Consider the following 17,114-nt stretch of genomic DNA (forward strand, 5'->3'; position numbering starts at 1 on the left):
ATAAATAAAAAAAGGACGTTACAGTGATCGTGCCTTACAGACATTTTAAGAGTCTGCAGCCTCTGTTGTCAACAGAAAAGATGATTAGTGGAACCTGTTATGTCTCTTTTGTTAGAACCCAGTAACCTCGTGCCGATGCACCTATCAACATGTAACTCTCCTGCAGTACAGACATCACATTGCTGAAGGGGAATTGTTCCATGTGCGTGCCCCTCATGCTTCATTAACTACCACTGTGTTAATGTTATTAATGAAGTTTTAACATGCATGACACATCAAACTGCAGTGCAGAGGTCACACTGCCCCCTGGCCTGCAAGTCAATGCAGTCATAGTCAGTCAGAACAAATGTTTCAGCTGTTGTCAGAAATGAACAGAAATTCAACTGCAGAAATCACATGTTTTTATTACAGCAAAATAAGTTACTGACTCAGCCGTAATGTCAATGCTTGCATTGACAAAAATACTACTTATCCAAGTATTTGGACAAAACTGCAAAATCAGTGCAAGAGTTAAAAGCAATATACAGTTTAATACCTCCTCCGGAAAATTTCAGGAACTAGTTCATAGCCACTGACTCAGACGATTGTGTTTTCACATAAACTTTCCTCTAGAAAACATCATCAAAATGTCCATACTGGATAGTGCATGTCTGAAAGCAGCTTTATCAGAGTTTTTTTTTTACCTCAGTACTATTATCAAGTAAATGCCGGCCTGAACTTTAAGCTGCTTTGTGATAATTCATCAGACTCTGTTGGAGCTAATTTGGAATGAACCTCTACTCATTGTAAGTCAAAAGATAAAACAGTTATTAAGGTTGCTTAAGTAAAAATAAGACAGTGATCTTTACATAATGGCTTAGCGTGTCACTGTTAAATTGCTAATTAGTGATATTGTGTTTAAAAGGTGCAAATGTGCACAAGCCAAAGATTTATCCTCTATGATAAAAAAGTAATTTTTGTATCAATGCAGGAAACAACGGAACAATACCCGAGAACCAAATCCTATCAGTTGCCATTGTTGGCGTAGGATTCAGTAGCTGGTGGTTATATAGCAGTTCTGAGCAAATAAAGAAGAGAAATCCATCTCCTCCCACAACGCAATGTCCTCCCTTGTGTTGTGCCCTTCCTTTCCTTGCTTTGATTAAGTGCCTGATTTGTGGTTATCCCAAAAAAATCTACTGAGCTGCTAAAATCCCCCTTTGACAATCAATCACTGTGAACGAATGCAGAGCACTGATAGGGCCCTGCATTTCATTCAATGTGCGGGGGAGGAAGAGGAGAGGAATGCTGTAGATTGTACAGCCAAATGTGTGTTTCACTGATCATGACAATACAGTGGAGTAAAATTCACCATAACTAAAAAACAGCAGCAGAGGAGAATGCAGACGGAGAAGGAAAACAAAGAATCAAGACAACCATATAAAAATGTAGCCCAACAGCTAAAAACTGTTAACACAAGCAAGCTGTGGAAAGAATCCCTTCACACACACACACACACACACACACACACACACACACACACACACACACACACACACACACACACACACACACACACACACACACACACACACACACACACACACACACACACACACACACACACACACACACACACACACACACACACACACACACGGTTCATCCTTGCAGCCCTGATCGGGACAAGGCTTAGGCAATCAATGAAGCCATACCATAATGAAGCCTCCAGAGTCCTAGTTGCACAGGAGTTTTAGCTCAGACAACTGACCTCGCTAAGCTACAGCCCACATACTGCTGCTAGGGAGCACAGTGGCAGAGGGGAGGACAGCGACTCTGATCAACTGAGCGTTAGGAACTAGTCTGATCACAGAGGTACTGCGGGATACTGTGATGAGCGGTGATCCTTCACCACGACGGCAGCAGTAGCTCTAAAAATAGGCACAGGCTCTCTGAATCAATGCTGCACAGTGAGTCTGGACAAAGCACAAAGAAATGCCTTTAGCTGCGAAATAGGACTCCCAAATCTGACATTCATCAACACACTGAGCATTTCATGACGTCTTTCACTAATTTGTTCTCAGGGGCAGTCTGGGTACCTCCACCGAGCTGGGACTGGCACATGAACTGGCATCCAGACTTGCTTCAGGGTGTTACGCCTGATCTCTCTCCCAAGCGAGAGATACAAGCCCTGGCTTTCTGCAGCCCTCTGCAGGGACTGCTGCACAGATCCTCTGAAAATGATTCCTTTGAAATCTGCAATTTAACATGGGGAGTACATCTTAAAGCATAGCCCTTCAAGTTGGGTAAACAGAATAACCTAAACTCATGAATATCACTTTACAGATAGTTCCACTACTTATATTAACTAAGTCTGTGTTCTTCTGCACGTCTGTCTCTGTTTACATAAGAAAACGTATCCAGGGGCATCGGGCTGGGACAAGGTCATTTGTGGCAGGAGGTGATTGTTAGTGCAGCAAACGCCCACACGGACAGAATGGCCACAGTTGTATCATGTGTTAGTGTTGGCCAGCTGTTCAAAGGAGGTTAAAGTTCCACTTACTGAGGGTTTAATTGAACAGCATTGGTGGGGATTTGAGTAACCGAGTGAAAGGGATAGCATCCCTGAGATGAGGGCTGGGGAGGTAGTAGAGTGTGTGTCTGTGTGTGGGTGAACAGGCTTAAGAGAGTTAATGGAAAACGATGTGAGGTCAGACAGACTGACAGTGCTGATCGACAGATGTGGTAATGCTTTTGTAGCCGCTTACTGCATCCTGAGGCTGTGTCTAAACATTTCTAATGGCCGACTGTTTGATCACGGTAATGAGGCTGCAATTAACTGAAACGAAAAACATCTCAGAGTATTGTTGTTTATTTTTTATCCTAGCATCATGACTGATTTGTAAGAACGATTAACCACGGTAAAGTTCCCGATGGTTAGTATTACCTTGTGAATTTTAAATATCATTATAACCGTGGTTGATTACAACGGTGTTAAGCTCATGGTAAAAACTGTCCAGCATCAACCACAGTGAGAAACAACGTCACATGTGTAAAGTTTACTCTTTGCCTGAGAGTTTATTAGACACATATTTAATCGAATTGAAAAGTCAATTTGCTGCAGCCAGGACATCAGGATTCACGATCAGACGCCATCAATTGATAACTGCCCCCGCTGCTAAAGTAAATCCTATAGGAAACACTGTACCGTGATAAATTGGTTGATACTGTCCAGCATCATCTAAAGTCAGCAAGTCTATAAGATGCAGGCGCAGCAGGAGCAGCAGGCGGAGCAAGCGCAGCATTTGTTGTGTTTTTAAACATAACAAGTAATCTCTGGCCATAGCTACCAATGCTAACGTCCACTCTTGCATGTGTTTAACAAACGCAGATATTTCGTCCCGACCCTGACATTGGGGGTCGACATCTGCACTTAACGCAAATTGTCGACCTTCGATACATCATGAAAAATCATAATTGTATTGATAATATATATTATGTCAATGTAAAACTTGGTGAAATTACTATGACTTGTCTATCAGTCACTTTTGAAATTTACAGTACATTTTAACAATACCGTTATAATACTGATAATCATGATAATTTTGGTCACTAATCGTGGTACAAAATGTTCATACCGTTTCATCTCTAAGCTCAAGTGAGGCATGTAAATGTACAAATTAAGTAGAAAATAAGGGCAAAGTATTATCCTTGTAATTCTGGGAATTCCTGAGGAAGCAGAAGAGTGAAGAGAAACACAGGTCACATCTGTGAGCAGCATGTGCTCTGATTCTTAATTCTCCAGTGACCATGACAGAGTCCCCACAGACAGCAGGGCTCAGGAGGAGTTGTCGTTTCAGCTGTCCCTGCTGACACATCTAACAGAGCAGGAGAGCTGAGACATTAAAAAAATAGAGGACAGGGAACCCCTGTTCTTACGTAATATGAAGTCATAATGATGCCTTTTGGCTTTAGCTGAAGATGCTCTGTAATAAAAAAAAATACAAAAATACATGTCTGTGATGCTTAGCTAGATAAATATTTATGAAAAATGCACCTTATATAAAATATGAAATGAGGTTAATGGACAGTGTGAGTTTAAGTCAATATGGTGACCAGCAGTAATCTAACAGCCATGAAGGGATTTCAGCCTCACAGCTTGTAGAACAAGGTGTGCTTAAACCAAACAGGGCCGTGTTACATGGTCCCAGGGAGGACACTCGCTAATCTGAAGAAATGCGGGGTGAGTGGAGAGAGCAGAATAATCTGTCCAGTTCAACGGAGGATCCTACCGCCTGCCTGTGTGCATTTGTCACACCTAAGGGAATGTTCACACAGGGAAGCGCAATGCAGAAATGTTTTCTACAGCATGCATTCCAGAGGAAAAGACGCGGCTGCTTGCACTTGGCACCTTGGCATCCGGTGTCTAAGACTGTTTTAAGAAACTTGAGTTCAAATACGAGTAACGAGACGTTGTCGAGAACCCTTAAATTTAAAATAAATGATTAAACACGTGATTTAAAAACCTGAAGACAATTTTTTAGCTAAAGCTTTTAATGGTCCTTTCACATAATCATTAAATAAAAGGGGTAAAACTAAGCTTATGAAACAGATTGTTCCTTCATTTCTCAGCTGTCGAATACGTGTCGAATCTAAAAGATCACACCAGCTCCAACCTTTTTCCTGGTGGTCCTGTCTGAGGTCAGTCTACACCAGGACCTGATATCTTATCATAACAAAAGGACCAGTCTAAGAAGATATAGCACATAACACATTTTTGTTAAAGAAATAAATACCAGCAGAAATCAAGAAGGGAAAATGAAAAAAGAGAGAACCAATAAATGCATTAGAGGAAGAAAAATGTTAAGTTTGTACAGCAACAAATTTGGTCAGAACTGTGGTTTTGGAGTGTTGATCCAGCTTGAGTGGATATTCTGTATTCTCAGTGATAAAACCGATAAGTCTATGAAAAATAAAAGGATAAGAAGGATCAAGAGAGCAAAAACATGCAATCAGCTTATAATATGATGTCACAATGAGAAATTTGAAACATTTGATGAAAGAATGTATATTGCATAATTTGAAAAAGAAAAATATCACTTTAATCTGCAGTCCTGCAGTACAACAATACCTGCATCAAACCAAGTCGGACTAAGGGCTTGCTTTTGGAGTATTTCTGAATGATCAGTCAAGTGTGAAGCAAAATTTCCCTCTGCATTAATTTTGCAAGAGTGGCCACGAAACCACAGAAATGTACTAAAAGCTTTTATGGACTTTCCATGAAAGAGTTCAAGATAACTTGAATAGGACTCTTAACCCGACCACAGGAACATAGAAATCTACAAATGTGTGTCAAGTACTCCATGTTATGCAAGATGTATATATAATGTACATCCAACATACTGTTTTTGCCTAAAGTGCTCCGATAATTCATTGTGAAAGAAAAATATATCAGGGGAATGTTTCTGCCCCGTTTACCACTGATGCAGCACATTCTGATCTTTAATGAGGAGTTCATGGGAGAGAGGAAGCAATAGATACGGCCCTGGGTGCAATTTTAAACAAACAACCCCTCACCCTATTTAGAGATGGAACTTGACAGTTCAGGAAATACGTGCTGAATGTTGTTAAGTAACAACCTCAATGGGATGCGAAGCGACAACAGCACAATTTTGTAAGCCTGAGTGTCTAAAAGGCTGACGACAGTGGAGAGGGCCTCCTACCTCCTGTCACTACTGGGTATTCAAACCCAGTACAGAGCAATCCCCTGCGGCCACCGTCGCCGCGCACGCACACACACACACACACACACACACACACACACACACACACACACACACACACACACACACACACACACACACACACACACACACACACACACACACACACACACACACACACACACACACACACACACACACACACACACACACACACACACACACACGGTCACTGCAGAAATGCAGTTAATGGATGTAAAGCTAGATCAGTCATGTTTGATTGAAAATTACATAACAGCATCATGAAGGAAAACAGGTTTAAAGGGACTCTTACTGTTTAATGTTTAGGTTAACAACAGGGCCAGTGTCATACAAGGGTTAATAATTCCTAAACGGAGAAAAATAAATCAATAAAAAAAACAGTATGTGATTATGACCAATATCCTGGTCATAATCACCATTTCAACTATAATGTAACAAATGGTAAATTGATTATACACAGACACACGGCAATTGTGTATCAGGAGCTGCACTTCACATACCTTCTATTTTGCAACATCTTGTCAAATAAAAGCAAAAGTAACTACATGTGTGACAAGCATACGCCCCCTGGCAGCGCATCTTGACAGAAATCTGACATCAAAGTGAAAACGGTGGTTTAATACATCAATAAACAAAGCCTTACAAATGAGACATTTACCACATAGTAAATCAATGTCACCCAAAAAGACATGGTAAATTGAGACATAAAATAATGAACTAAGCCACAAATTGTGATCACGGGGGATCATCTAAATGAGCCGGCATTTTAAATGGAAATACAACAAAAACAGAATTGCGTCATCCCTGGCATTCCCACCTCTTGATTCCACACTCACATTTCTGACAGGAGCATTTTGACAAGCTGTCAGACTAGGCCAGTCAGAGATAGCTCAAAGAGGAGCAGGAGAGGTCGGCACAGGAAACTGAGCCTATATTACGCCAAATACCTACAGATTTACTTCCACTCTGCTGAGGGAGATAAAGAATGGCCATTTCTGCAGCTCTCATCAAAGTAGTAAGATTACGAGGCTGAGATAAAACAGCGGATGAACAGGTTAGGCTGCAGCCCGTTCAGCTGTATCCAGCTGCAGCTGTGGATACGAGTCTGTTGCTAAATATAGCACTTGAGTAGGGGATTGCCTGAAGAAAAACGTCACAGTTGCCCAGGCTGCAGCACTGCTGAGATTTAGAAAAAATAATTTATATATATTTTAACAGTTTAGAGTGACTCAGTCCAGATTTATGTCCTCACCAAGAACTTAGTGTGTGTACAAAAGTGAGAAATGAGAGACATTGGCATAATGTGTTTGTGCAAGAAAGAGACATGTGAGAACAGAAAGAATACATGTCTGAATGAGGCTTTGAAGCAGCAGCAATGAGTCTATGAGAAAAAAAAAAACATTCCTCCACACTGCCACCTTGTGACAGGCTTATATGTTAACAGATTTTAGTCATATCTTGCTCATGTTTCATCACCAGGCTATGCTTCATAAAAACTGATAAAGATTAAAAGCAGATGGGAAGCAAGGTCAACGGTGTCAGTCTTAGAATGATGCTCAGTGAAGGCATGAATATGGTGAGTTCAGTGGAGGTATTTAGAATAGGAAATTCTTTGTATCTACTTAGCTGTTTAAGTGGAACACTGGCATCATCTAGTGGAGATCAGTGGTTATTAACACAGAAGTATATAAAGGGATTTCCGCTGGTCCCATTCTGTCACATATTTTATAGCTTTACAACTAGGTAATGGGGTTATATGCTTTGCGTTAGTACTTATCTTTTTGTTTTTTATTCTTGAGTTGAGGAACAATTTCTAAGCTCCTAAGATCTTTCCTTTTTTTTATGTCAACGTTTCCTTAAAGCTAAAAGAAAACAAATTCAATGGCTGATAGGCAATAAGAGCAGTCTGCAATCATGCCCATAATCAATCGTTTAATTTTTCCTGCAAAAATGCCATCTGATTATTTAATTGTAAATTGTTTTATTCATCAAATACCAGACAACTGTAAAAATGCCCACGGAATAGTGCTCAAATTCCAGGATATATTAAAGGGATAGTCCATCCAAAATTTTTTGTCCACAAAACACTTCTGGAGTCTCAGGGGTAAACTTCGTTCGAGCAGAATTCAATACAATTGAAGTCAGTGGGGAGTCCTTCTTCAGACGTAATAAAACAGAAAAACCACAACATGCCTCCATACAGCTCCTGTGGTGTCATCCAAGTGTCCACAAGCCCCGATATTCATATTTGACTTGAAACTGCGTCATTAACAATGTGTTTTAAGCCTTGATGTCCTCTGATATCTTCTGACAAGGTGCATTCAGGGACTGTTGGAAATACTTTTAGGCTTTAAAACACAGTGGAAATGATCTTGTTTCGAGTGTAATGTTCGAGTGAATGTTGGGGCTTGTGCACACTTGGATGACACCACAGGAGCAGAATGGAGGCATGTTATGTTTGTTATGTTGATTTATTACGTCTGAAGATAGGTCACTAATCAGCTACACGGTTTACTCCAAAAGTGTTTCGTTGAGGAGATGAGTGAATTTTCATTTCTCGGTGGACTATTCCTTTGCACTGATCCACATTTTCCCTAAGAATAGAGTGAAAAGCATCTTTCATTCATTTGGTAATTTCAAAAATATGTAGGCGTGTGTGATATGGTGTTGACTGTGGCTGTATCAAATTGTTTTTTGATATTTGTATGCCCCCTAGTGGCCAAATCTTAGGCAATACATCCAAGAAGCGCGTTTAACTCGTGATATCAAAGATATTCTGATTTAAGATAATTATATTCATCACACATGAGGTAAATGTTTTTCATTAAAAAAAATATGTGTCCACCTGCATATTAAAGCTTTAATAGGCAGAAAGGTTTGAGAAAACATCAGGGAACAGAGAAACACACCTTTCCATGTACTGTATGAAAGCCTAAGTGGAGGTCATTACCATGCCCATTAGTGTTAAGTCACTCCAGAAATCTATATTCCATCAGCCATTCTCTGCATTGTGTAGCTTGAACAGGAGACGTAAGGCTTCCTGTCTCGCCCTTCTGAACTCAAGCTGGCTCCTTTTCCCGCTGCCTGCCTTGTTCAGTCGGACGACATGGACACTAGGGAAAGTTCTCCGGTCTCCAAGCGACCTGCTGAATCGTAGTATTTCGTTTCAAGGACAACATAATAAAATAGAGTCATCCTTTACCTTAAGTAGCACAATATTTATAACTTTAAAACTCATCAAAGATAGCAACCGTTCTAAGGGAATTTATTAGTGGTCATTCACTGATCAGTGTTTGAGCTGTAATACAAAGACCAATCTAGTATAAAACGTAGTATATTGAAAGATCTGTGTTGATATGTTTGCAGGTTTCTGTGCAGAGCAGTGAACAAACAGGAACAGTGGGACTACAATAAAACATTTGTGGCCAACTTTTTTGTAAAAGATGCTGAGATACATTTCAGAAGAAACGCTGGCCTGCCTCCCTCAGCACACACATGAAATAATGATGAGTTTGAGTCAGAGGTTACATGCACTTGCTGACCCAATTTCTGCACTAATTACAGAATTGTGGGCGATGACGATACAAGAAACAGTGGATCCTGGCAGGATTTCCTCTGCCAGTTGGACTAATGCCTCTGTGGTAAACCAATACCAATGGTTAAATACAACACGCCAGTGGGTAAACAGCATGAGAAATCACACTTCGATTTTTCAATAACTCCATTAGATCGAACAGAAGGAATAAAATGATTCGAACCACAGATACACACAGTTTTAGTGTTTATCATGTGTAACCTGTACTTAGAGTTACAGGCTCTCTCTGAGGTTTGTAAGTAAAGAACCACACATGCACTTTGCAATATTAAACTCCCTTTCTACATGCATGCTCACAAAGCTGCACCCAAACCAGTCACGGGCCACTGAATTAGCTTTACACACCACAGAGATAACTACGGACAAGGTAACATGCCATGATATACAACACTGTCTGCTGATAGTAAAACTCCAGGTCACTGCAGACATGGTAACAGCAGCCGACCATAACCTTGTTCTAGTCACTGGTCTCAGTCAAAAACAACAGCAGCCATGCCTGTGTGTGTGATAAAAAGCTATCCATGTCCACGACATTAACAACATTGGCCTAACAGGCCTTGTTAGACAGAATAACAGCCGCTCAGCCTGCTGTACGGGCTCAATAGCAACATTAGATAAAATCTGTCTTGATAGCTACCCCAAAAAGAAATTAAAACCTAAATAATCGTATAAATCATATGCACTTAAATGTCAAGATTTTTTTTAAATGAAACTTGGTGTAATAAAAATATTACCTTGACTATGCCTGATGATAAAATTTGTTCAATAAGTCTTTCTATGAAAGCCTTGTATCTCCACAAATAGGTCATGAGCTAAGATAAAGCCTAAGTAACAAATCATTTATCAGATAACACAATTAGATTTTAAATTCTTTATTTAGCATAAAAAAACAAAAAAAATTCAACATTTGAAGATAGTATTCCTCAATTTAAAAAAGGCATTTAGTCTTAACTATCAAATCAAATACAACATTAAGGTAAACCCAAAAAACACTTTGACCAAGTCATTATTTTTAAACTATATTACAACAACATGACAGTTACAATATCTATTCAAATATTACTATATGCATATTGTTGGCATCTCCCAGTGCTGTTTTGATCACATGAAGTAGTTATTTGTTTGTCTTTATGAGGCAGAATTCTCTGTAGAGTAAACAGGAGAGCAGCGCCTAAAAAGGACGACTGTAAACATGATCAAGGGGAAAAGGAAAGAGTCTGAGTGAGATTTTAAGGGGCCAGGTAACTCCTTAAGGAGAACTCTGTCCTTCCCATGTAGTTGGGCAAATATGTCACCGACCTAGATGATTAAAATAAAACTTGAGCCCCAGTGCCTTTGCATAAGTGCAGTCTGACCAGAGGACAAGATTGTTAACGATATTAACAAAGAGGAAGATAAACATGTTCCAAACTGCTCTTCTGTGTCTTATGGCAGCTTCTGTCGAAATAAAATCAACAGCAGAGTCACATAGTAGTAATTTTTTAGGCCAACCATAAAAACACTAACAAAACCTTACGCATGCATCCATTTAGCTAAACCTTAAGTGTCTGACCACCTCCAATCACAAAGCTAACTGACTCACCTGCTGATTTTCAGCTCCCACCACTCACAAGAACTATCTGAGTCCCTGTCAAGCTTTGCCCCTCTCTTACCTGTACTTCATGCCTGTCTGATAGGACACACACTCCTCCAGCGCCAGGCCATTCATCTTCAGGAAGTCTTCCATGTTCTTAATCTGAGCAGCAACTCTCTGTTCCCGGAGTCTCTGCAGCTCAGCCGGGTCGGTGGGCCTGGCCGGTGGCTGATTCAGCCCCTGGTCTGAGTGGTAGCGGTTAATGCCGCTCCGGATGCTCTCGCTGTATGTCATAGAAAGCATCTTGCCGCTGCCACTGCTGCTGCTCTTACGAACACCGCTGCTTGGCGCTGGTGGTTTGGGGATCTGCAGGTTTTCAGGAGGACAGTAACTGGACTTGCGCCTGCCAGGAGGCCCCCGGGGGCCACCAGCGAGCCCCCCCGCAAACATGCCCCCCGCCCTTTTCTCCTCTTCGAGATGCTGAGACAAACCCGTGCAGTGAAGAATAAAGTAGGGACGGCGCAAGGACCTGACAGGGTACAGCCACCTCCCTAAATAGCACCTGCTCCCATAAAAAAAACAGCTCTCCTGCTCAGGGCAGCGCATGGCCATGCATCCTGTAACCAGAGTCGCACAACATAGCCCGGCACCACCCTCCCTTGACAGGTACACAATGACAGGGTTACACTGATAGGGAGCATCCAGGTGACTTGCTGGTGATTAAGGAGCAGGACCAAAGAGGGTACATGCTATCAGCAAAGAGGAGGCATTCACACATGCACCAAGCAACAGGAGGGTAAATCGTCCCTGGAGTAACTTCTAAGATCTGAGTAGACTGAACAGAAGTGCTCAGGGGCAAACTTTCTGAAAGAATTGCACACATGACATAAATTAAGTGTATCTGACAAAAAGGCACAAAAGATTCTCAAAACAACCGAATAGCATCCAATTGCTCTGTTTTTGGAGTTTCTTCCTTAAAAGTTTTTGTTTCAATGATGACGTCTTTTCTTCAATGAACACAAGTTTGTTTAATTGAGTCGATTCCTCTGTAATTCAACTCTTAAACAGTGTTGTTCTCAATAAAATCAATGGAGGGCAGCACTGTGTCAGTTCCAATATCACTTCAAGAAAGTAACACAAAGTCAAAGGCACTGGTGAGCACTGACCACAAAGCCTTTTTCTTGGTAAAGACAATGCACAGTATTGAGACTGGGTTTTTATATTTAAACATTATAAATATATTATACTGCAGAACAATGTGCTTTGAATACACATGCATTCTAAATGACTTCTATGAAAAAAAATATATAATATACAAAGTTCAATATTTCTTTCTTTACATAAAAATGGTAAATAAATGGTTGAATCTTAATTGTGAACAATGTGTAAAATCTTAAACACTGATTAAGACTAAATTGCAGTATAATCCCTTTCTTTGAAGCATGAATAGATATGATTATGATTGTAAAAGTTTTTATAAACAAAGTATCCATCAAATATTAACATACGACATGATAAAGAGTTTCTGGCCTGACAAAAATCTGAAATTACTCTAAGTGCCATTACCCTTGCATTTCAATAAAGGAAATTTAATCTGGATTCCTAAAAAGCATTAGTCTTTGTTTGGGTCACTGTCAATCCACCACAACTGAGAATAAGATAAAGGAATTTACTACTGGTTTGAAATATCCTGGAAGGTCTAAAGGTTCGCTGTCTCAGGGAAAATGACTCACGGTGTAACGCTGACATCAAACCTTCCCTTAAACTCAGATTTCAAAGCGGTAATGAAACAGCATTTAATCTAAAACATCTTGTATAAATGAATGTATAGAGACTGTAAAATACCAAGAGTCAAAATGTTAATTAATGAAATTAATCCAAACCGATCATGCCATCATCGACTCTCTAAATTTAAATAAGCGCTATACTGAACAGTTGGTTTCCTCACATAGAGACAGAAGATGTAAATAAAGCATACTTCAAGCTAGGCAGCATGCACGCACACACACGCACACACACACACACTATCAATGCTCCACCAACCGCTCACACACACAGAACACACACGCAAACAAACACTCCTGATCAGTGAAAACCTTTCCTCAAACTCACCCGATTTCTTGGGGGTCGGCTCATGAGCGAGGCCGTGGGGTTCCAGTCTGCTCTTATAAACACACACTGCAGACAGTGATGAAGCGGGTCCACCCAAACTGGGAGTGTCTTACTAGGAAACGTCTAAACCTATTAGTGAATGAGAGAGTGCATCCCTTCCCTCCCCTCACCACTTGGACCATACTCTATGTCCACAACCGACACCTCTCCGCCTCCTCCGCTCCCCGAGAGATCTCATGGTAGAAATCCATTTATGTCATTTAGCAGCCTGTCTTGTTTCTGCTAACCGCAGCAAATAATATCAGCCTTGAATTATTCACCAAAGCTTTTGCGCTAAAAGCCTCTGATTGTTGTTCCACAGGAAAGAATACTAAGAGCTGGACTATAATGAGGGTCTGAGTGTTGTCTGCATACAAAACACACACAAACACACAGTGTCAAGCAAACATACAAGATACGGACACACACACACACACACACAGAGAGAAAGATAAACCACCAAGCATGTTCAAGGACTCTCTAACCAAGGCACTACGAAAACCACACTGGTTAAGCCTGCAGCATCTCGGCAGCAGTGTTCAGGTCAATGTCCAAAATCAGTGGTTCACATTACAATGCATCTGAACACAGAACTGTGCAGCACCTGAATAAGACACTGAAGATATATTTATATATACACATGACCCTATATTGACGTTATTTGGAAAACAGAGGAAAGCTTCCTATGTACTTACAGGAGAGTCCATATTTATCATCATCATCCCTGATAATAAACAAGACCCTAATGAACACTCCATCAATGCCAGCGACAGCAGATATCTGCAGAGTGCAGACAAATAAAATACTGTTTTTTGCAAGCTCTAGTTTTAAAGTTTCCATTTTTTTGATTTGCGAGAGCATTTTATGATTTAAAATACAGCACAGATATATGCAAACAAACAGAGACAATGCACATTTTCTATTGTGAAATATTTGTCAATATAAATTTTGAAATATTTTCAAAAGTAGAAACATGTTCATAGAATGGTAATACAACATAATATGGGCATTACATATCTAATAAATTTAGTTATTTACCAAACGAAAACTGGTATACCTCAGTTCTGTAACTCAAGGTGTGACTTTCAGTTGTAGAATTTGAACTAGTGTAAAATGCAAAGAACATTAACACTAAATATATTTGTTTCAACAAAAATGGTGACATCACCCCTGAAATACGAGTCTTAAAAATGACCCATTTGCTGCAAGACTTTATTGCACATGATCTATTTTTCCCTGATGTATAAAGAGGAGACTGTAGTGGTCAAGTCAACGACCCTCCCCGTCAGGAAAGCACTCAGTCCCCTGAAAACTGTAAAAAGGTTGAACAATAGCCAGAGCCGGAAATACTTCACTAAAAGCATCTTTAGTTCAGAAGCATAAAGGCCAGTGTGAAATGGCTGTGGACAACAGTCACTGTTACAAAACAGTAAAGATCTATGACTCAATAATGCAACACCAAAGTGAAAAAAGATGTAAACAATATGCCCTAAATGATCATTGTGAAGTTGAAGCAGAGGGAGGACTTGGATTCCATCATAGTGGGATAAAACTTTGAGAGTTTATTTGCAACCTGGTGAGGGTCTGACAGTCATTATGTTTGCAGTACTACAGTTTGTGTGTGTTATGATATAGAAATGACCACTGAAATTGAACCAAAACTTCCCTTCCCAGCATCAGTCTGTGAGGCAGTCACAGACTGATAGACCTAAACAGATAAGGGGCTTCGATCCTGCTGTACGTAGGGCAGGGGAGCAGCTCGTTGGACGGTTTGTGCTTTAAAAAGGACAGAAATGTGCAAGACGCCAAGATAAAAATCCAATAGTGAGCTCATTACAAGCAGATCCACACAGTCAGGGCTTTTTAGAACTGGATCAGCAAAGTAAGGCCTGATATGAGACCATAAAACCTGATCCTACTCTAAAGCAGCGGAACGACTGACCACCTGAAAACACCCTATATCAGGAGTAAGTACCAGCTCCCACAGGAGAGTATGATCACATCCCTGACCATTATCACAATCATCTCTTACGGACAAGACACATCATGGTGAACTAACAAGAGGTAAAAAAAATGATGCACTTGAATTACTGAATTATGAATGACTATCTGCTTAATCATGAACATTTTTTAAAAAGTGCCTCGATATCAGTTCAGTAAAGAAGCACTGCGGTGGATGTCTCAAATGTCACTGCTGAAAAAACTGAAATATAGGGGAAAATATAAAACAAAAACTCAGACAGTTACTGTTGATTCACAGGTTTTGTGAGCAGCCTTGCAACTAAATCCATCATCACCCCTATCAGGTTTAAGCTGGATAGTGCATTGCCAGCTAAATAGTAGATGATAAGTGTTATCTATGCTGCAGAGGTTTACTAATGGATGTAAGGTTTTATATGACGGAACAGAGCGTCTCTAGTGCAAGGTTATAAAAGTCAAATAAAACTAGAACAAAATGTTATAAATGTATCATATACAAATGAAAAGGGTAAACGCCTCACACACATACACACAAATAATCACCCTGCTCTTCGACAACAAACCGGCAGATATAGAGACAGACAAGTACCTGTAGAACTGCAGCTGTCGTTTGGGGCTCCCATAACGAGCACTGAAGACGTCAGGGGGAAGGAGGAAAAAAGGAAAGATTCAGTTAATAAAGGCAGGAAAGGGAAGAAGTTAGCAGTGGTTTGGAATGAAGATGCAGACGGACAGCATCAAATATGGAAGAGTAAAGTAGGAGGAAATAGATAAACCGCATTAGAAGTGAAAAGCGATGTTAATTGTGCAGATTTCAAAACAAAAGAAAATAATTTTGTCTGCATCTAAATTACATCCAGCTACCTGATCTCACCGTTTCTACTCATCTCAGAATATTCTTGAGTATTCATGAATATTAAGATCAGTATCTTCTTTTCACAACTTCATCTTCATCACAACTTCATCTCAACTCATGAAATAAAGTGTATGCCACACACATTATACGATGACCAGCATGACAAACTGTGAAACTGGTATAAGGGATTGGTGTATGGCAGTATAACAGGCTGTCCCTGATGCCTCAATGCAACAGATTTCCCAGTAAAGGCAAAATGAAAGGTTTATAACACACAATATTTCAACAGCTGTCAAACTGCTTTAATAAAAGTGTCACAAAACCCACAGCTGACAGCCATGGTGCCCAATCTGGACAACCTGGAGGTGATGTGTAACACAGCCATGAAGTTGCTTGAGGATTGGAGCAGATGCTTTCTAATGATACAAGCTGATGAATCTCTAGTGCCACATGCTGGTGAATTATGAAAGTGCAAGGTAAAATGTACAAATTAGCAACGGCTGTCCAATCTGCTGTTCCCATGGAGTGAACGCAACACAGACTTTACAAGGAAGGTACACAGGGTGTTTGGTGTTACTTAATGTGTTAGCACTGTAAAATACACTCAAGCCACGCCAAAGTGATCTGAGTCGTCATTACAGTTCGGGGGAAGGTAGGATAAAGGTTCAGCAGGTAATGACTATAACTACAGTAAATAACCATGAATCAAAATGTCCTCAATTTCCTCTCCATGAGCTGTGTGAGAGATTGACTGAATAAGTGACTGATATTAAATCTGCGTGTGTGTGTGTGTGTGTGTGTGTGTGTGTGTGTGTGTGTGTGTGTGTGTGTGTGTGTGTGTGTGTGTCAGAGATACCATAGTTTGTGTTGTTGTCACATCTCCGACGATGCTGAAAATGCCATGTCTGTCATTGGTGAATATGCAAATCTATGTACTGATCCGTTATTAGGCCTTTAAAGCATATTAATTTCACCCAGGTAAAACTGCAGTTTTCTTTTCTTGGAAATCATTTCTTCTACGCCACCACAAATAGCAGTTGTGCTGTACTTCCACTGGCAAGTAATGTTTTTAGTGCGGTAAAGAAGAAATGATTTCTGATGCCAAATCTAGATAAATGTCATCAACTTTGAAGTATTTTCACACACAAAATGTCAACGTTTACCATTATGAAAGACTTTAGATTTGAGCTATTCAAAGGAAGTGATTATTGTGAA

The 17,114-nt window shown here is 40.2% G+C and overlaps 1 protein-coding gene across 3 annotated transcripts in view; it reads right to left on the bottom strand.

The window, feature by feature from the left end:
• Positions 1-17,114, bottom strand: part of kcnab2a (potassium voltage-gated channel subfamily A regulatory beta subunit 2a) — a 74,914-nt gene that overhangs the window by 30,481 nt on the left and 27,319 nt on the right. For 2 of the 3 annotated variants that reach the window (XM_035151762.2, XM_035151759.2), the window contains exon 3: positions 15,633-15,674. The exons of the other annotated variant lie outside the window; for it this stretch is intronic. In XM_035151762.2, the coding sequence (XP_035007653.1) occupies positions 15,633-15,674 (42 nt within the window). The remainder of the gene's footprint in view (positions 1-15,632; positions 15,675-17,114) is intronic. 3 annotated transcript variants of the gene reach the window in all.

This window comes from Hippoglossus stenolepis, chromosome 3 (genome assembly GCF_022539355.2).
Source record: "Hippoglossus stenolepis isolate QCI-W04-F060 chromosome 3, HSTE1.2, whole genome shotgun sequence".
NCBI classification, from domain to species: domain Eukaryota; kingdom Metazoa; phylum Chordata; class Actinopteri; order Pleuronectiformes; family Pleuronectidae; genus Hippoglossus; species Hippoglossus stenolepis.